The sequence below is a fragment of the Ischnura elegans genome, chromosome 7, assembly GCF_921293095.1.
Source record: "Ischnura elegans chromosome 7, ioIscEleg1.1, whole genome shotgun sequence".
Classification (NCBI taxonomy): Eukaryota; Metazoa; Arthropoda; class Insecta; order Odonata; family Coenagrionidae; genus Ischnura; species Ischnura elegans.
The window spans coordinates 113,269,392-113,290,774 of NC_060252.1; the positions used below are offsets into that span (position 1 = coordinate 113,269,392).

The window sequence follows — 21,383 nt, forward strand, 5'->3', positions numbered from 1 at the left end:
AAACAAGTATGACAGAGCGTAGGTTTCTGCGGCGATGGTCTGATCTCTGCATTTCTCCAGGGTTTGGACCTGGAGTCTGTCATACTTGATCTCTGCATTTCTCCAGGGTAAAACCCTGGAGAAATGCAGAGATCAAGTATGACAGACTCCACATGCTCAGTACAAATAAATGCACGGGTGTCGGAACCTTTCAGGATAAAGGCAGGCATAAGACAGGGTGATGGACTATCCCCAATCCTATTCAACTTAGCAATAGAAGAAGCTCTTCAAAAAGTAGCAAAAATGGACGAAGGCGTAACAATTGGCTCCAGAATAAATATACTTGCTTTTGCAGACGATGTGGTAATTTTAGCAGAAAATTTAGACGACATACGCCGGCTTACAAAACTTTTCATGGAAGAAACAGCTAATCTAGGACTAAAAGTAAATGATGGAAAAACTAAATATATACACTTTACAAGAAATGAAATGAACAGAAATCAAAATCCTCTCTACATAGACAACCACAAATTTGAAAAAGTGGACTCCTTTAAGTATTTAGGCGTTTTTATTTCAAGAGAAAACAAAGAAGCAATAGAAATACAAAACAGGCTAAATCTGGCTAACAGATGCTTCTACGCCTGCAACAAACTCATGTCCTCAAAATTACTATCACACACTACTAAAATCAGAATATATAAAACAATCATAAGACCCGTACTGTTATATGGAAGTGAAACTTGGAAACTGGATAAAAAGGAAGAAAGAAAATGAATTGTTTTTGAAAATAAGATCCTTAGGAAAATATATGGACCAATCTCTGAAGGAGGAGAGTGGAGGAGAAAACACAATAGAGAATTAAGAGAGCTATACAAGGATCCAGATGTAGTGTGCGAGTTTAAATGTAGAAGAATTAGATGGGCTGGGCACATTTTGAGAAGAGAGGACACTAATCATTTAAAACAAGTTATAATGAGGAATCCTGAAGGAAGAAGGCCAAGAGGAAGACCAAGGCGAAGGTGGTGGGACCAAGTGAAGGTAGACCTGGAGCGATTAGGAGCGACCGAGGAGGACGCAGGAAATAGAGATAGATGGAAGAGGATTGTTGGTGCGGCCAAATATCTACTTAGATATGTATGGCCCTGGGAGTAAGAGTAGAGAGTAGAGTAACCACTCTCTGGCTAAGTAAGTGTTCCCTTCCCAAATTCAGACTTCATAATTACGCCGTTATGATACCATCACGCAGTTGAGTTCAAAATAGTATAATACAAATAAAATTTATAATTATATTTATTCATAAAATTATAACGCAAAATAAACATAAAAAGCGCGCTTTTTCAATAGGTACGTATTTTTATAAGTTAGATTATGAAAGTTAATTAGTTGTAAGCAGTGGCGGCTGGTGGTAATTTATGTAGGGTGTGCATTAGAGCAGATATAGGATGATTTAATTATATTATGTTAATCCTAATCCATGAGCGTCATATTTCGTCGTAATAGAATACATAGCAAGCAAAGCATATCACTGGTACACTCTACCCTTAAAATTGTATGAATAGAAATAATATTAGCATGTATGAAAATAATTATTCTCAACACACCTTTACAAGTAACGGTAGTTGAAATTCATTCTCTTTTCCTTACACCCTATGAGGAAGTAGTGTAGAAAACGGCTATACAGATGGCTCTGTAGACGGACTAGGATCCTGGGTGCCGGTAGTGTAGGTGGCGGCTACACCACTACACTACCTGCTAGTCAGTCACCAAAAACATGCGCGTGCGCATTCGCATGGGTTCGCATTCGCATTTTGAGTCTGCTCCCATCGCCCCTTTGAATAGCACATACATACGCTTACCTCGTCCCACCAGAGCTCCCTCAAGCGATCGCACAGACCGAAAATGCGCCCGGCATGATGCCACGGGATCGCACACTTGTAGAGCGGTGAATTCGAAAAGGAGATAGCTGTAGCGTTCGGAGGCTCATGTTTCTTGCATATGCAGACAGTACTTTTATCCTTCGCGTTGCAAAGGAATAGTTTTCTTTTATAATTTATTCATCTTTGGGTGTGCACTTGCTAACATGCGTATATGCACGCGCCGCCACTGGTTGTAAGCCGAAAGCACTCTTTCACTCGTTGTTATCACTCACACGACACAGTACTGTACTGACAAACGCAATTGCACAAAAAAAATTACTGCATTATTATTCCTTTTTCATAATATTATTTTTTGTCTAGCACGGACTTAACAATACAGTAATATGCAGTTGAAATTGCATTTTCAAAACTATCGTATATTTTAATTTTTTTTTTTCACGAACGCGGGGCCCCCCAAAGCGCGGGGCCTGGGGCGGTCGCCCCCGCCCTAAGGCCGGCCCTGGGTCCATGTCATGTTTAAAATTTATAGTAGTTCAGGGCCAAAAGGCAATTGTTGTCAGATCAGCACAGGCAACGCACGGTGAAAAGCTGTTTGAAAGTGACCTAAAATTCAACGTTCTTGCTCCATATAGTCAGCCGCCAACAAATCCACCAATGATAACTGTGAGAATGAGTGCCCTTCCCAGCGAGCGCTTCCGACGGAGCATCGTACGAACCAGACTGGATCTTGTGGGTACGTACATAGCTGTTTTGCCTACCACGTGCTGTCAGGGTGACAGTGGGAATTTTCAATAGACCTCTCCACTACTCTTTCAACTCATCTCTGCTTCATTTTCCAAAAGGAACCAGCACAAGCAAATGGAAAGGAATTGTGTCGTACAGTATATGGTTCGTTGGACAGATGAGAGAGGGAGAGAGAGAGAGGGAACTTCCTCTTAGCAATAGGGTAGTTTCCTTCATCAAAGAAACCGAAAGGCATTGATTGCGATTTGTTACCCACCATTACTGTATTCATAATATACAAATTATTTCGTTTTAGAAATACCGGTTTACACGAATGGCAATGGTCCATTTTTATCCTCATTTGAAAAGGGCCAATTTGGCGCCCATGCGATGCCACTCCACGTGACGTCACAGGGACCTAGTTTCTATAGGAGAAGATAGGAGTTATACATCGTCTGAGATTACCAATGCATGCATGAGGCGCAGAGCTCAGGGAAACATGTCTTAATAATCACCTATTAAAACTGGCTAAGGTCGGAAAGTTTTCTTCGTTTAATAAGGTATTAATAAACCTTTTTTAAGCCAAGCGCTACCAGCCAGCAAGGCACTCAGCTACCCTCTAGCAGCCTGCGTCGTATCAGCGCTCAGAGCCTCGATCAAGGTCACCTCACAAGACGGGAGGGGGAACCAGAAATACGTCACACGGAGAGATTTCCTTACCCGTCGCGTTTTCGCGAGCTTGAAAATTTTCACTTTTCATTTAATCGCGAAAAATAGATATCGTCATTTAAAAATCTAAAAGCGTGAAATACGTACTCCAGGAGTAAAAATCTTCCGATATAGGCAATAAAAAAATAATAGGAAACCACCCTATTCTCTCAATAACCCAGTGTAATGTTCATGGTGAAACAAAACCAGTACAGTTCCACAAACTTTTTATTGTTAGCTGTCAACTAGTTTTGACGTCTATACCATCATTATGAAGTCTAACTACTGTTAGTCTTGATATTAAAGATTCCTCTCATAGTCAAGAAAACAGACTTCTCCTCCGCTCTTCAAACTATCAATACTTTATTTTCTCAAATCAAAACTTTTACGACACAGAAAATTTTGCCAAGTCGAGAAATAAGTATGATTGTATTCACAATGATATCCTGATCTATTTTTCCAAAAGAGAGAATACCTCTACTTTTCAATTGTACATTTTTTTAATACAAATGTTCTACAGGTAAAAAATTGTTAATAATAAAACGGTAAAAATAAAAGTTACAATTAAACAACACTTCTGATGAGTGCAACACAATATGCATGAATTTCTTGAAGTGCAGAATCTCATGCACTCAACTATAATGCTGAACTGTGAGAAAATATTGAATTTCTTATTCATTAAAAATGTCCGTTACATCTTGAGCCTTTCCTTTATCGTTCTTTTACATCTGATAGATTGTATTGTATTCCTATTCCAAGCACATACATCCTGTCAAACTAAGACTCGAATGATGCAATGTTTTTTCCCACCATTGCCAAAGAGAGCCTATCCAGCAATGTTAAGGACCTTCTTCTGTTGCTGCCTTCATTGCAGTGCTCTTTGACGAAATTGCTTGTCATTACCTGCTGTGGACAATGCACAATGAGCACATTCGACTTGCTAGTTTTATCTAAAATTAATACAACCGAACAAATCTCAATCAAGGTACAGTTTCTGGCTGTCAGTTTTATCTCCCTATCGTTGTAAAAATTGTACTACACCAATAATTAGTTTAAAGGCATTTTCTTTTAGTTTTCCTGCCTTTTATAGGCACCTCTCATTCAATATGCATTCCTTGCGGCAATTACTGTAACTATATGCTTATGTTTCTATCAGAAGACATCCAAGTAATAACCAATATATAACTATGTACTAGCCATTACTTTGACAAATACATACATGCCACCGACCCAATCGTGATTCAGCACCATTAATCTAGGCATGGTTTTTGAGAACTTTTGCGTTCAATTCAGCAAAGGCAGGAATGTTATCATCTCAATAAAACTTTACAAAAGCATGCTTTAGAAGTATTCAGGCAAAATAAAGGGATAAATAAAATGTTAAAGTTGGAAAAGAAGGGACCCCCCATACTAGACATATTTACCACACTATACAAAGATACAAATTAAAAATATAAAATTAAGCGGCACCCCTTGAATTGATTCCTAAAAAAAATTACATACATGTGTATATTTTCTCCAGCTCCCCCTTTAGCAATCAGCTCGTATAGTAAACTCACAATACAAGTGCATACACGAAGGTGATATCTGCTCATATTAATATCATGTGCCTATGGCTGCAATACTATCAATGCAGTCAATACATGCTATCTTTAATTTTAACCACTAAATTCAATAACTGCACACTTAAACATGGTAATTGCTAATGCTAGGATGCAAGTAAAAGAATTGGGAATGAATCTACCAATTCACAAATAGTGCACAAAATTGAGGAACTTCTAAGAAAATCAATACATAAATAGATTTACACAAAAAATTATTACAATAAATCTGATTTTTATACTGTAGCCTAGAACTTGAAACAGTTGAATTAGTTAATATCTTGAAACTAAATTACCTAGCATTATTAATATGTGAACTGGTTAAAATTTACTGTTTTTTCCTCACATTCCATGTGACATCTGCAAAGCAGTTTCTTTGGGAGGGACAGCAGGATTGTTCCTGGGTGCATCCATTCTCAGTGTTGCAGAGATCCTTTACCACTTGACCATCATGATCACTCAAATTCGACAGAAGAAACGAGTACACCCTAAATTTAAACCACCACCCAAGATATCAAGGAAGACGACAAATGACAATTTACATCTGCAACCGAGTTTTTACATGTGAAGCACTCCTGTTAGGAATTTTAAAGAATAGAAGTTCCTTTTCACCATGTTTCCTGTAATCACATGCCTCCATATGCACAAAAAATGTGCCAATTAGATCACAGATGTACAATGCATCAATTTCAAAATATAAAATAAGTATCTAGAAAGATGTGGGTATTTTTTCTTGAATTTAAAGTCAACCTTTCATCAAATAATAATTCAAAGAGAAGGCATTGGCCAACTAAATTTTACTAAAAAAATAATCCTGCTATTTTATGATTTGAGGAAAGAGAAGCCCCAAAAATACCAGTACATGGATACTATTTACAAGTATGATCTCTTGATGAGGGAAATAATTAATGCTTACTTATTAGAGATCTATCATTTGTAATTTTAATTCTTAATTTAACACTAAAACAGCTCAATTTTCAACAGAAAAAGGAATTTTATTTTAATTAATATATGTATTGACCTATGAAAATATTATTTACATCTGCTTCTAACATGGAGAGAGAACATCATCATGCAATAAGAGTCACTGTGAAGAGCCGTAATAATAATAATATAATGAATCCAAAAAAGCATTCGCTGGAGGATTTCCCCAAAGGGTATTTTAAAGCAAATTACTGCGCATTGACACGTCTGCAACGTTGCCTTGTTTACTGCAAGAACAGGCAGGAAGCAATGCAACTCAGAGGAGAGCTCTTGTACAACACCAGATACAATTTTCATCACATCTAACGGTGTCAATTGATCAACAGAGGCTTTCTTCCTTTGCTTCACGCCCCTTGAATTTGACTGGAATGATCAGGTGATGATTAGCAGTGGTGGCAGGTGGTAATTTATCTAGGGTGTGCATTAGAGGAGATATTTACAGGATGATTTATTTATATTATGTTAATTCTAATCCATGAGCATCATATTTCCATGCCATAGCATGCAAGACATACCACTGGTACATTCTACCCTTAAAACTGCATGAACAGAAATACATATGTAATATAGGAATGCTAATGAAAACAATTATTCTATCCACACCTTTACAAGTGACAGTATGTGAAATTCATTCTCTGTTCCTTCTTATGAGCAAACTTTTCTATCACCTTGTCATTGAAACCTTCAATACCATCCTGGAACTTTTTTTCAATTGAAAACATTGCCAAAGCAGTGAGCCTGTCCTCATCCACCTTGGCTACGTAAGAATGTTTGAACACGTTTTAGGGTTGACAAAATCCTCTCTGCTTCACTAGTCGTTATCAGAATTGTCGCATGAATTTACAATAGTTTAGTTGTTTTACTAAATGCGTTTTGAATGTTATTGTCAACGATGAATCCTAGTAGGGCAACGACAATGGAGACTTTCCGGAAGTCCTCGTGCATGTACTTAAATTATTTCAAGCTCAATTTTCAATTGACCCATTGGTTTCGAAGTTAGCAGAGATTTGCGATGTTTAAAACAAATCCGTCAATTTTCAAGGTATAAACAATTTGTGTTCTATAAACTATTAATAATAGATCTGGCTTTCATTTAACAAAATTCCAAGTTATTGGAATAAAAACTACGAGAATACCAAGCGCTCAAAGCTGGGCAACTTGATTTCATGCCCCAAAAATGGGTATTTTTTAGAGAGAAATAAGTACAGGAAATACTATGGCGCAAATTTTTTTTAAGTAAATGATCCAACGTAGAAATAAATTCTTTTTCATATGCTTTTTGTAGCATTGAATCTTCATTTTGCATTTGTTTGGACGATAGAGGTCGTCAAACTTGGGCGTCTCCCCTTTTTTTTTACAGACAGTAGGATCCTGGGTGCAGGTAGCGTAGGTGGCAGCTACACTACCTGCGAGTCACTCACCAAACATACACGTGCGCACATGCATCGTTTAGAGTCTGCTCCCAGCACCCATATGAACAGTACTTGCCCCCCCCCCCCCCGCTTACCTTGTCCCGCCTGAGAGCACCCTCAAGCGATCGCACAGACTGAATTTGCACCCCGCGAGATGCCAAGGGATCGCACACTTGCAGTGCGGTGAATTCGCCAAGGAGATAGCTGTAGCATTCCGAGCGTTATATCACATCCAAAAGTAGACAGGATTTTTATCCTTCTCATTGCAAAGGAGTAGTTATCTTTTATAAATTCATTCATCTTTGGGTGTGCACTTGCTAACATGCGTACATACACGATGATTAGCATGACAAGTTGTTCTTCAAGGGCAACTAGTACGATGGTTTACAAGGAAGGCATCAGTGGCGCCGACTCCATGGGGCCTGAGGGGGCTCGAGCCCCCCCAAAAATTTGTTACAGATGTGAGGAAAATATGTGACAGGCTTGTCAATTTTCCCCGGAGTGTTCAGATATCGAGATTCGAGTGATCAGGGTTCTAATGTTGATCATATGAATCTTCCAAAATGCTTAAAAAACTTAAAATTCACTACTTATAAAATTTACCGGGGCAAGGTCCTCGGTATGGGCCCCCCCAATATCTTTTGTAAGTTGGCACCCCTGGAAGGCATTGATGACTAGGGCCTCTTTCAACTCTGCTTGCAGTAGGCTGCTTTTTTCAATGACCATTATCTACACATTCCTCTGCTTAACCATTTCAGAATAGGAATCCCAACATTTATAGAGTAATCCACTCAATCCAAGACCCTTACTGCATTGTTATGACAAACATGACACTCTCGCCAGAAAATAAAGTAATCATCTGACAATTTTAATGATAGTAAAAAAATATGTACTGATGCATGAACAATCGCTATAATAATAATAAATTTATTTATTTCACTGCCCAAAAATTACGTGACTGATGCCTTTCTTGACATTTCCCTTGCAGTAGTTGGTAAACCCAAAACCTAGCACCTCAAATCAGGAGGTGGAAACCTCACTCACACACACACTATGTTTTTACATACATATGTATATCCTTGCTTTGTAAACGAGATAGTATCAGCATAGTCAGTTCATACTGGAGTACCTCAGGGAGGAATACTACTCCCCATCCTATTCTAAATAACTGTAAATGATTCACCATCAAAGATTAATAAAAACAATGTACAAACTGCACTATCTGCAGATGGGGCCTCTGTCTTCCCCCTTGACCACTGCCTCTACCTGTGAGTGGACACAGAAGAACACTATCCTCTCACAAGTCCTCCAATCTGCCATTCACATTCGAGTGCATTCAAGCGACGCAGAGGTCAAATAGGGGCTCCCTGAGTGTCATGGGCAGCCGCCTTCTCAATGGCAGTGGTGCTTGCAGTGCCTTGCCCTTGATTTGATCCACAAGGGATTGCACAGGCAACATCCATTGCTCGCAGTTATGCTTGGCGGCAAAACACAGAGTCAGACATAGAGGCCATGATTAAGTCATGTGAGAGTTAGCACAGAATCCCACCATAGCAGAAACCAGCCCTAGGAAATTGCCCACTGAGCCTTGGTTGAGACTCCACTTAGACTTCTTTGCACGCTCTTACTTTGGCCATACTCTGTTAATTCTGGTCAATTCAACCATTGAGTGGGTGGAAGTTGCTTCTTTCACCCCACCATCTGCATCTCCAAGCTTGAATGTTGGATTGCCACTTCCTCCCTCACCCTTCTCATCCACCAATGTGTGAACCCACCTGCGCTCCATAGTCCTTTCCAAGCACATGTGTACAAATGGAATCAAACGTTATTGTACCCCCACCCTTACAACCCGGCTTCAAATGGCCATGCAGAGTAAACTGTCCAAACCATAAAAAAAATAGTAAAATTCATCCCTCACGTGGGTGCCACGTGAATTGCCAGGGTTCTTGTTCTCCAACGATTTGATCAATGGCTTTCTCTCTTCAATCGGAAAATCCTCCAAAATCGTTGGCTGCACATTAATGGCTGATGCCTGGTTTTGCTATTTAGATGGGCCCTTTGCGCTTCTCTAGCGTTAAGGTATTTTTCCCCATCCCATCCCTTCCTACCCTTTCCCCATCCCAGAGGCGTCGTCGGGCTCCTATCGCGGCGGCACCTCTTTCCTTTTTGCTTCCCATCCAAACCCCCCTCCCCAAGTGATTGGGCGAATCAGCACAATTGCTGGGTGCTGGCCGCAGTGCATTATATCCTCAAAGGGCTCCCATGAGCCCTCACACCTTGTCCATGAGGACCACCCTCGCTACAGGCTCTTCTTCTCATTTCAATGGACATCTGCTGCATTCAAGTTCCACCGTGTTTTCTTTCGATCCCAGGTAGGTACATACCTCGGGATACACTGCCAGTCAGTTTTGATCAACAGAGTCAGGGCCGGCCTTAGGGAGGGGCGACCGCCCCGGGCCCCGCGCTTTGGGGGGCCTCGCGTTTGTGAAAAAAAAAATAAAATATACGATAGTTTTGAAAACGCAATTTCAACTATTACTGCATTGTTAAGTCTGTGCTAGACAAAAAAGTAATATTATGAAAAAGGAATAATAATAATTTATTCACTGAAGGCAATACAATTGCATAGCTTCGTCAAGTTACATTACATAAAGGATAAAACACAAACAAACAATGGCAATAGAACACAGTATGTACGCAAATGACAATTAAAGATACATCAGGACAATATTTAATACATTAATTTACATTTAAGTTTTCCCTTACATACAACATAACTCATTTAAGTTTTTCTTTACATACAGCATAAAATTCATCAGTAGAATATAAAGGTTTTTGTATTAAAAAATTTTTTAGCTCAGTTTTGAATTTAAAAAAATTGTTGATTTTTTTAATATTTTGAGGGAGTGAATTGTGGAGTTTTGCTCCTTTGTAATAACGCAGTAATTTTTAATGTGCAATTGCGTTTGTCACATACTTAGCCAGAGAGTGGTAGGGATTCAAAATGCTCGAGTTTCTAGATGGGGTGCAGAGTTTAATACTTTAAGTGAAGGGCCCCGCACTGAAGGTTCGCCCCTAGCCCCGCACCTGCCAGGGCCGGCCATGAACTGAGTGCCGTGTATGCCATGCAACCTTCTCCAACCTCTATCGGTCCTGCATAGAGGAGGCGTGAACTTGCAGAGAGAGGCAACAAATGCTACCACATATTATCCATTAGCAGCATCACCAGCTTTATTTACACTTTAGAAACTCTCCATGATCTTGGAAGCCAGACTTGTCATGGAAGAGGCTGTGTAATGGCTAAGATGGCCATCATATCCTAGGTGTTACAAATTAATAAAAATGGCATATATACAGTCAAAAGGGCTGAAGGTCATGAGTAACACATGGCTGGATGCTGCCACATTAAGTGCGTGAAGCAGAATAAAAGAAAGCTATTTTTCAACAAACATTTTATTGAAAAATAGGCCACACAAAAATTCTGATAGTAAATTCACACTAAATATTGAAGGATTCACAGACTTAAAAGTACATATCACAATTCTCAAAGTAACCCTCCGTAACTTACAGCAGGACTGTAAATGAATATGAAACAACATAGTCAAGATGTGCAATAACAAAAATGATCCATTCAGAAACACAATACTAAACATGTTTACCATGATTACACAACTTTTAAAATATATAGATCACAAAATGGAGTAATTTAGAAATAATTATAGCCATGGCCACCACCCACAATATGTTTTACCTAGGACATGATAATCAGTGGCTTGGTCTATCAAACAGGCAACCTGGAATAAAAAAATAAATGAATTGAGAGCTAAGCCAATAAAAACACATCAATTGTACATCCAGAAAGAAATTTGTATAAGATAATTTAAACGATTGGGAACAGGTATACTCATCAACTTAACTTCAGAGCAAAGCACAATTTTTGCACCATTTCCCAAAATCACTACTGCTATATACATACGTATGTATTATGGCGTTAGTTTTTATAGAGTGGCACAGGTTTTCCCTTAACTTCTTCATAAAATGTTGCTGACTGTTGAGCCCATGGTGAGCACCCTCCAAAAAATGGTTAATACATGTATTTTAAAGTGAAATGCCCCTTCATAAATGGGCCAAAAATTTGTTTAAGGCAACAAAAAAATCCCCATGTGCTCTCAAAAGCATGTCCGATGAGGTTATTACCATTGATGCATTAATGTCCACCAAGGAGTGTTTTCAGGTGTAAAAAGAGATGGATCATGGCGAGAAGGCTATCGGTGGAAGGTCACAATCTCAATATGAGGTCACAGCGCTGTCATAAATGAAAAACTATAGTTGAAGAGCAACATTGAGTGCCATTTTATATTCATTGACAATAGGGTAGTTTCCTTCATCAAAGAAACCGAAAGGCATTGATTGCGATTTGTTACCCACAATTACTGTATTCATAATATACAAATTATTTCATTTTAGAAATACCGGTTTAGACGAATGGCAATGGTCCATTTTTATCCTCATTTGAAAAGGGCCAGATTGGCGCCCATGCGATTCCACTCCACGTGACGTCACAGGGACCTAGTTTCTATAGGAGAAGATAGGAGTTATACATCGTCTGAGATTACCAATGCATGCATGAGGCGCAGAGCTCAGGGAAACATGTCTTAATAATCACTTATTAAAACTGGCTAAGGTCGGAAAGTTTTCTTCGTTTGATAAGGTATTAATAAACCTTTTTTAAGCCAAGCGCTACCAGACAGCAAGGTACTCAGCTACCCTCTAGCATCCTGCATCCTATCAGCGCTCAGAGCCTTGATCAAGGTCACCTCACAAGGCGGGAGGGGGAACCAGAAATACGTCACACGGAGAGATTTCCTTACCCGTCGCGTTTTCGCGCGCTTGAAAATTTTCACTTTTCATTTAATCGCGAAAAATAGATATCGTCATTTAAAAATCTAAAAGCGTGAAATACATACTCCAGGAGTAATAATCTTCCGATATAAGCAATAAAAAAATAATAGGAAACCACCCTATTGGCGCTTCAAGCAAAGAGAGATGCATAGTTCCGAGCAATCAGACTGAGCCACTAGTGAGTGGCATTCCAGCTAGGTGGCAGCACCTTCCCCTGGACCACTTTGCACTTTGAGTATATACAGTAAACTCTCGATTACACGAAGTCAGCTGGACTGGAAAATAGCCACTCATTAGTTTCCAACGCCTACAAAATTTTAACGGCAGCCCGCCTAACCGCCATTTGTGAAGCACTCTCTTGCTCACAAGGAGACTTTGCCTAACTGATGTCAAGAAAGAAGATGAAACCTTTTTTATTTGAAAGTAGACACTTAGATAGGAATACAGTTGAAGGGTTTTGTCCAAATACGCCCGGGTTTGAGAGAAAAAAGCATTTAAAAATTGAAAAATATGGTCACGTTGAATTTAATGTTAAAAATTTCACCCATTGTTTAAAAGCGATTTGGCCGAGTGGTACCGTGCCGCGCTTCTGGTGTGTAAGTTCAGGGTTCGAGCCTCGATGTCGGTAAATTTTTTCCAGTCTGCCACCTCCTCCATTTTTTGTAATCAGTTCCATGTTCTTCTAATTTGTTCATTTCGGACGTTTTATATTTTTTTTACTTGACTGCTTTTTGAGAAAAGCCCTAAACTGACATTTATGTAGCTAGCTAACCCTTGCTCCGAATTATTCTTTCCATGCCAAGATTCATCAAAGCAGGAGTTATAAAACGGAGGTGCTGGCATCGATGTGAAGGGAACTCATTTCCAAAGCAAAATATTTTAAACATGGATGTGTCCGGAGAGTTTCCCGGGTTCCATACGAGAGAAAGATATAAAATCAAGGGGAACGAAACTCGCCAAGCTTGAAATGATCGACAGATGGGTATACGATCGCTTTGTGGAAGCCAGAAACAGGAATGAGCCGGTGATGACTCGGAATATACAAGAATATGCTATTTCAGCGTGATTTCAGCACATATCTCCAGGATTTGAGTTCTCTGCCAGTGCTTCATGGATTGCATCTTTCAAGATGAGACACCGAATCGTACAACGTAAAATAACAAAATACGTATCAGCGGGCGAGCAAGCGTGTGCTGAAGAAATGTTGCAATCGGCAATGACGTTTTCGAAGCAAACAAAAAGCCCCATCTCCAAATGTAATAGATTTCGTAATTAATACATATCAGACCGGGTGTCTGTAGAAGTGGATATATAGAGAATGCGATCGAGAAAGGGAGAATATTGTTCAGGTTGCTCTTGGGAGCGTGATCAAAGTAATACACTCATATACATTGCAGAATGCTATTATGTAGCTTTCCTGAGGCAGTAATGCCACAGCCTCAGGAAAGCTGCTTCCTAAAGTTTTTATTGTGCTTGTCAGAACCTGGAGGTGATTTTGGTCCGCAAGTGAGCGAAGAAATTGGAGAGTGAATTTTAAATGTTTCTATTGTGCACTCTAAATCTGGAAAACTTACGAATGGGTTGTATTTCAAATTTTAAAAAAATGTTCTCCGGCCATGCGGTAAAAACAATACATTTTTATTGCTTATTGATTTGTGGGGGACAAAAAATAGTGCCATTTATGATGAACTATTTATCGACGAGGAAGGATAACCAAAATGCAGCGTAAAAACTATACCACCGAAGTGCACATCCGTAAGGCAACCGTGCGATGCACACTTTTACAGGCAATTAAAGCAGTTTATTGCACGAAACCAGAACTGCACCTTACTCCTTCAAGGGAAAACAGATATTTCCTCACGTGAGGATGGAATAAAAATCCATTCAATCGTGCGTCATCAGTTGTCCTAACCAGCGTTCAATGACATGCTGAGGTATGCATAGTATGCCTCGAAGTTAGTAGAGAATTGAATTGTTGAAAAAATTTAAGGGAAATATGTTTCCTTGAAGATATAAAGAATCACAAGGGCGAATGTTCAGGTAGCAGTTTTATAGAGTAGCATGGTGCTTTTCAATTATTTGCTTTACTTGTTTTATTACAATTATCACCCGAACTCCTGTAAAGAGGCGAAGCAATAAATAAATATTGGAGAAGGCAGTGGAAAAGGCAGATTATTCAATTTGATATATTTGTGCCTTATGTTATGGAGGTATTTCCTCCAATTCATGGTCCTTTATGCGACAGAGATTTCTCGTGGGCATAAGATCTAAAGGCCGCTTTACACGGTGAAAGATCATTCGAAAGATCTTTCGAAAGATCATTCGAATGATCTTTCGCAAGAAATTCATTCGCCGGTACCGCTATACACGGTGAAAGATTTCGGTGAATGATTTCGGTGAAAGTTCTGCGCAGAAACGATGCGCACTGGTGCGACTATCGATAGTGTATTTCGATTCTAACGATATTTCCGACCGTTTCTCACCACATGATTTGTTTTGGAGCTCGCAGACGATGGAACGCTTTGTTTACATGTGCGCTTCAATATACTTCGGTATTGCTTTGACTTTCGGTGGGGTATGACGCACTAAGTAATGAGAGGAATTAGAACGATACGTTTTGACAGCGGAAAACCACTTTAATAAATCGTGCGTTTTGTAATCCCGTAACGAAGTACATAATTGGTTGTTTTCGCTGCAGAGCAAAGATGATTATGCTTCAAGATAGTGTGCTCTGTAACATGATCATAAGGGAACTTACTCTTCAAATGGCTGCCCGAGGTCTTTTCCCTCCCGATTCATTAAATTATAAAGTTAGTGAAAATATAATTTGGGGAAAAACTGCACATTGTTACTCGTTCAGAAAAATCCTATCTCAGTGCCGTATTGACGCCGCAGCTTCCAGCTCCCATAAAAAAGAACATAATAAGCATAAAGCAAAAGCTCCTCAAGGTTGAAGGCCGGTCGACCATGAGTTTTTATGTTTGGGGTTCCTTCGTGTACACAGCCTTTACAATGTAGTCGAACAAAGGTCATTCCTGTGCGAGAGAAGAAAGGTAACGTTGTGCCATAATGGGCACTTTCTCAATCCCTCCGAGATCTCAATCCCTCTGAGACTCAACCCTTCTGAGACTTGACCCCTCTGAGACTTCTCGCGAAGCTACAGAGTACGTCGTGCCTGCCTGATCCTCGCGTGCCGCTGATCCTCGCGTCCTGTGAACTGCTCACAATTTATAGTGAATTCACCAACGGTGTCGGCCTCTTTATGCCATGTGTGAACTATCGTTACTTTCCGCCACCGTTTACCCAATTGTAAGGTGAATCGTCAGCGTGAAACCTGTTTCCCCTCCTCTGCCTACACCTCCCCTCTCACGCCTGCTTCGAGCGCGGCCGCGATCCTGTAAGCGGTCTGGCTCGCTCTCTCTGCTACTGACCTCTGACAAGGAAGGAACTCTCTCTCGTGCCCGGCTTCTTCCCAACGGCAAGAGTACATTATCCTCAGGCAATTTAGTATTTTATGTATTGTGCTCCTAAAGCTTACTTTGGTTATTAAATGTATTATTACTGTTGGAAATCAACCATATTGTTTGTTAATTTTTTACTCCTAACCACCTATTTCTCGTCAATTCATTCTCGCGACGTGTGTGCGTTGCAAAATGGTGCCGTGACCAGGATTTTGGTCAAATTGACAGGTGGTTTAACTAATGGAGTGTCATTTCTTGTATTCTTTAAGTTGTCTGGGCACTGATTTCCACAATATTCTCTTAAATGGTTTACTTGTATTTCACTGCACCTTGATCGAGGTATTTTCTGCTATTGCTATCGTATGTATTACTGATTTGCTTAGTTATTCACTGTGTTCTCTGGTGTGCATATTCTTAAGTCACTTGTTTTCGTATTTACTGTGTTTTCTAAGAGTGTCGTGACATCGACTCAGGCCTTGTGGTGTGACTTATTTAGGGTCTCTTGCTCTGATAATTATTTCCTCGCATCAGTGTTTGTGTGCTCTGCAGATTACTGCGTTCATGTCTCAAAATCCAGAAAACCCCTACGCGGTAGAGTATCTCACCACGTCGTCAGACCGGCGTGATCGTCTTAATGCTCGCCAAACTTCCTTGAATGCTGTAGAGTCAAACGTAGGCTCAGCTAACTCTCTCGAGCAACACGAATCCATAGTCAACATGGATAACGCGGACGGTCTGCATGTAGTACGTCAATTGATTGACGAAATTCCTACTTCGTCAAGTTCGTCTTCTAGTGTATGGTTTAGTTTTATTTGTAAAACCTCAGAGTTGTTAGATTTGGCCCTGACCTCTCAAACTCACTTATTTACTCTTTTACTATGTAAGCTGCCACCAAATTGTCGACCCTTCTGGCTGGGTGTTATTCGTAGGAATGCTTCCTGGGAGCAAACTATCTCCGAAATTTGGGACACTTTCGTCTCCAATCGCGAGCTTGACCGTTTGGTCTCTCAGAAGCTCAAAAGATTTCAATTTCCTAACGAAAACCCTCGTGATTTCTATTATTCTATCGTGTCTGCAAATAAGGCACTAGGAAAAAAGTTTACCGATCTCGAACTCGTGGAAGTCATTCTTGATGGTCTCAATCCTCTAACGCAGTCTGTTTTGCTCTTTTGTCAAAAGCCCACGAATTTGGTCGACTTGGGAAAAATGTTGATTCATGCCGCTAAAGCTCTTATGACACGAGCTGAGTACTCAAATTCTGTTTCCGAATCGCGCCCCACTGTTCAATTTCCTCATTCTCCTCAATCCTCTACTCTTACATGCCATTACTGCCGAAAACGTGGTCACGTTGAGCGAGAATGTCGAAAGAAAATACGTGATTTGAACGCTCGAGACAGGCCGTCTCGGCCACAGCTGACTTTTGCTTGCGGTGACGCATTCCTCGGCCTTGCTCATATCCCAGTTCAAATTCAGGGCGTGCCTGGAGACGCGTTGCTTGACACAGGGTCTACTCTGTCTTTGCTTGATGAACGATTTTGGAACAATATTAATAAATGCAGACGAAGTCGTAGACAAGGCTGTTCAATTCCATTACATTCTATCGCCGGTGATAAAATTATACTTCGCACTCAAGTGACTTTACGTGTGAAAATTAAATCGTTGTCATGGCAACATCAGTTCTATGTGTGTTCTCTCCCGGTTCCATGTCTTTTAGGACAGGATTTCATTAAGAAGGTGTCTATTTCTATTCACCCGAATGGCTTTTCTTTTGCGTCGTCTCCGGATCGCGTATTTCCATTTCGTGAAAAACTGATAGAAGACGATTTGGATTCCACTATTTCTGAAAACGACGGTAGTGAGCATGATTTCAATTCGACTTGTGTGGCAAAATCCATGACCGATGGCGAAAATAGTAATTTACGCCAAACTAATTCGCACTTGGTCGCTCGTGACGCTCCCGCTTCGCCGTTTGAACTTGAAAAACAAATGAGCAGCGTATTATCTCGTTTCTCCGATGTAGTCCGTCATTCTCATGGCGCGACACACCTGTTACAGTATGAATTGGAGGTGACTGACAATCAGCCAATTCGTTCGTCCCCATATTCTTTATCGCCGCCGAAGTTACAAGCATTGAAAAGTCACTTGAAAAAACTTTTGGACGATAAAATTATCGAACCGTCTAATTCTCAATGGGCAAGCCCTGCGTTTCTAATTCCCAAAAAGGACGGATCTGATCGGTTGGTGGTTGATTATCGTAAGTTAAACAAGAAGGTAAAGGCGGATTGTTTCCCCACGCCCAATGTCGAAAATGCCTTCCAGTATTTGGGTAAGGCCAAATTCTTTTCTATTATCGATTTAAATTCTGCATTTTATCAAATTCCTCTCTCGTCAACGGCAAAGCAGTACACAGCTTTTATTACACCACTCGGTCTGTATCAATATACTAGGCTGCCATTCGGTCTAACGACTTCACCCCAAATTTTTTGTAGGTTGATGGACTTGGTATTGGGTGACCTTAAATATGCTTGTGTTTTTCCTTATATTGATGATCTGTGTATCTACTCGAGGGACTTTGAGCAACATCTGTTGGACGTGGAAGCAGTGCTATCCAAACTGAGGGTGGCAGGACTCACGGTACATCCTGACAAGTTAAAAATGGCCCAAACATCCATTGCATTCCTTGGCCACAGAATTTCTGAAGGGGCACTTATGGTGGACCCAGATCGCACTGCAGCAATCAGAGAGTTCCGCACTCCGAGATCGGTGAAGGAGGTGTCACGTTTTCTTGGTATGTCTTCTTTCTATTCTAAATTCATCGCTAACTTCGCCGAATTGTCATCACCGTTGACTCGCTTGAAACGGAAGGGTGCTGTTTTTCGTTGGGACGGTGAGCTGCAGGAAGCATTCCAAAAGTTAAAAGAGTGTTTAACTAATCCACCAGTACTATCTCTCCCTGACTTTGACAAAGAATTTCACTTGTATGCTGATGCCAGCCAAGTTGCCCTAGGGGCTGTGTTAAATCAATATTATGATGGTCATTTAAAGCCAGTTGCTTATGCTAGTAGGATGCTCAATGATCATGAAAAACGTCTGCCCTCTTATGAACTAGAATCTATGAGTTGTTGTTGGGCTGTTGAAAAATTCCGGTCATACGTGCAATTTAAACCTTTTCACTTGTATACTGATAATAATGCCTTGACTTGGCTATTCAAACATCCTAAGCAGCTAGGAAAGGTGGGGCGTATGGTCTTAAAGTTATCTGCTTTTCGTTTTGTCATTCACCATGTAAAAGGCAAGCAAAATAGTGTTGCTGATTGCTTATCTCGCCCCAATGAGTCTGATACGGCTTGCCAGAGCTCTCTCTTTCTGCATCATGTCCCTCTCTCTTTTGTAAATATTCGTGAGCACCAAATTTCTGATGCTGGTCTAAAGACCATTATTGAGGATTTATCGAGAGACCCAGAGTCACACCCGGGCTGGAAGTTAAAGAACCATCTTCTGTGCCATGTCACAAACAGAGCTGAAAAGCCCAAAATTGTAGTACCGCCTGCTATAAGGCCTATGTTATTTAAATATTTTCATGACCTTCCTACCAGTGGCCACATGGGTATTTCCAAAACTAGTGAGAAAATTGGACGTCAGTTTTGGTGGCAAAATTGGAGGAAGGAAGTCACTGATATGGTCAAAAGATGTCACTCTTGTCAATTATCTAAGCCTTTAAATCGTCTCCCACAGGGGCAAATGTCTTCTGTTCTTTCAACTTACCCTTGGGAGAGAATTTATGTAGATTTTGTGGGTCCTTTGCCCCGTAGCAAGAATGGTAATGAGTATGCATTCACAATAATTGATGGTTTCTCAAAATTCACTTTCATTGAACCCATTAGGAGTGCAAGTGCCTCCTTGGTTGTTAACCTGTTGTCAAGGAAAATATTTCCCAAATTTGGATATCCAAAATTTCTTGTGTCAGACAATGGTTCTGCTTTTAAATCAAGGTTATTTCATGATACAATGTTTAAGCTTGGTGTTTCTCATGTTTGCACTTCACCATATTATCCTAAGGCAAACCAAGCGGAGAGGGTTCACAGAAATTTGAAATGTGCCCTCTCGTCCCTCTGTCATAATTCTCACAATAAATGGGAGGAATTTCTTCCTGATCTGTCTTTCTCATTTAACTCAGCTCGTCATTCTAGTATTGGCCACTCTCCGGCTAAGGTGTTCTTGGGTCGTGAGTTGCCACACCCATTGAATAATGTCTGGGAAATTCCCCCTGAAATGTTTAATGATGGTATTGATACAAACAATATGTCTTCCTTTTGATCTGAGGTACTAAGTAATTTGAAAAATGCACACCAGAGACAATCAGTAAGGTTCAATAAGATGCAAAGTGATGTTCAATTCAAGGTGGGAGACCAGGTACTTCTCAAAACTCACCACTTGAGTTCCAAATTAAAAGGTAAAACTGCCAAGCTATATCCAAAATGGGAAGGCCCATTCACAATTGTTAAAATGCTTACTCCTGTCACAGTAGCTTTGAAGGTGTCACCAAAAAAGGAGAAAATTGCACACGTTTCTCATTTGAAGGCCTACTGTAATTAATCCAGTCTACTTGGCTAAAACTATCGGATGTTATGTTTACCGATTTCAATTTGTGTTACTGGCAACTTGTATTATTATATAAAAAAATATATATTTGAGTGGTCTATTAATAATTTACTGAAAATATGAATAATATCTCAAATAATTTATGATAATAAGTGAATAATATAATGAATTTAGTATTCTCTACTCCGAAGTGGTGTGCAATTGGTATTGTGTTACCCATCTATATGTCGTCACATACACCAGATGTCACTTGCCAGTCACTCTTGACTGATTCCATTTTGTTTTCACAAATTTATGAGAGCATTCATTCTGTGAGTGGGAAAATTCACTGTTTGCCAAATAGTGAATTGATTATTTGCTTTTTATGGGTCATGCCATTAACCCAAGTTTATTCATGGTCAATACTGCAGCCAACTCGCCAACCCAAGTTATTGGGGGCCTGATTTTGAAGTGATGGGAGCAACCCAGGGATGGTGTTAACCCAAGTTGGTTACTAACCCGAGTCAGCTGTTTGCTCGGGAAGATGATATTTTGTTCATGGCTGATGGCCTGAACACCTGCAATGCCCAGAATGGGACCTGTTGCCACTGATGGAATTGAGATTCCTGGCACAGATGGCTTATGTCAAGCCACATTTGGCGTAAGGGGGTTGCGTTCCCATCGTCCGGTTGGCTTGCCTTCCGCAGTCAGCACCCAGCAGTATTCTGGCTGATATTTTGGGGGGATTTATGGGGTTATCCTGTCTGTCGACAGATGAATTCTAAATATGAATTATTGAAATACTGAATACTTGAATTGTTGAATAAGGCTGTTTGAATAATTGACCATTTAACCTCAGCCATTGACTTGTTTTTATTCCCCTGTTTGCGAGCTTCTCAGTAAAGCTCATTTAAATTCTTGTCCCACATTTAGCTGAATGCTCTCTGTCTTTCGATTCTTGAACATGCAAAATTACTTCTTCCACGTTTTTTCAAACCCAGTATGGCACTGGCTAAGTAATATTTAGAGCATTTTGCTGGATGATTTTATTCAAATTGTTTATATTTTGCTTGTAATGCAATTATTTATCTGGTGTCTACGACATATAGTGGGCAATTGTGTTTTCTCTGATCCACATGTGGTTAAGCAGTGGAC

At 40.1% G+C, this 21,383-nt stretch overlaps 2 protein-coding genes across 2 annotated transcripts in view; one reads left to right on the top strand and one right to left on the bottom strand.

Moving 5' to 3' along the window:
• Positions 1-5,658, top strand: part of LOC124163068 (pickpocket protein 19-like) — a 54,968-nt gene extending 49,310 nt beyond the window's left edge. Inside the window, exons 9-10 of the mRNA XM_046539853.1 lie at positions 2,489-2,589; positions 5,260-5,658. Of these exons, the coding sequence (XP_046395809.1) occupies positions 2,489-2,589; positions 5,260-5,456 (298 nt within the window). The 3' untranslated portion in view covers positions 5,457-5,658. The remainder of the gene's footprint in view (positions 1-2,488; positions 2,590-5,259) is intronic.
• A 5,063-nt stretch (positions 5,659-10,721) lies between these two features.
• LOC124162866 (DNA-dependent protein kinase catalytic subunit-like) overlaps positions 10,722-21,383 on the bottom strand; it is a 299,017-nt gene continuing 288,355 nt past the window's right edge. The window contains exon 57 of the mRNA XM_046539551.1: positions 10,722-11,078. Within this exon, the coding sequence (XP_046395507.1) occupies positions 11,001-11,078 (78 nt within the window). The 3' untranslated portion in view covers positions 10,722-11,000. The remainder of the gene's footprint in view (positions 11,079-21,383) is intronic.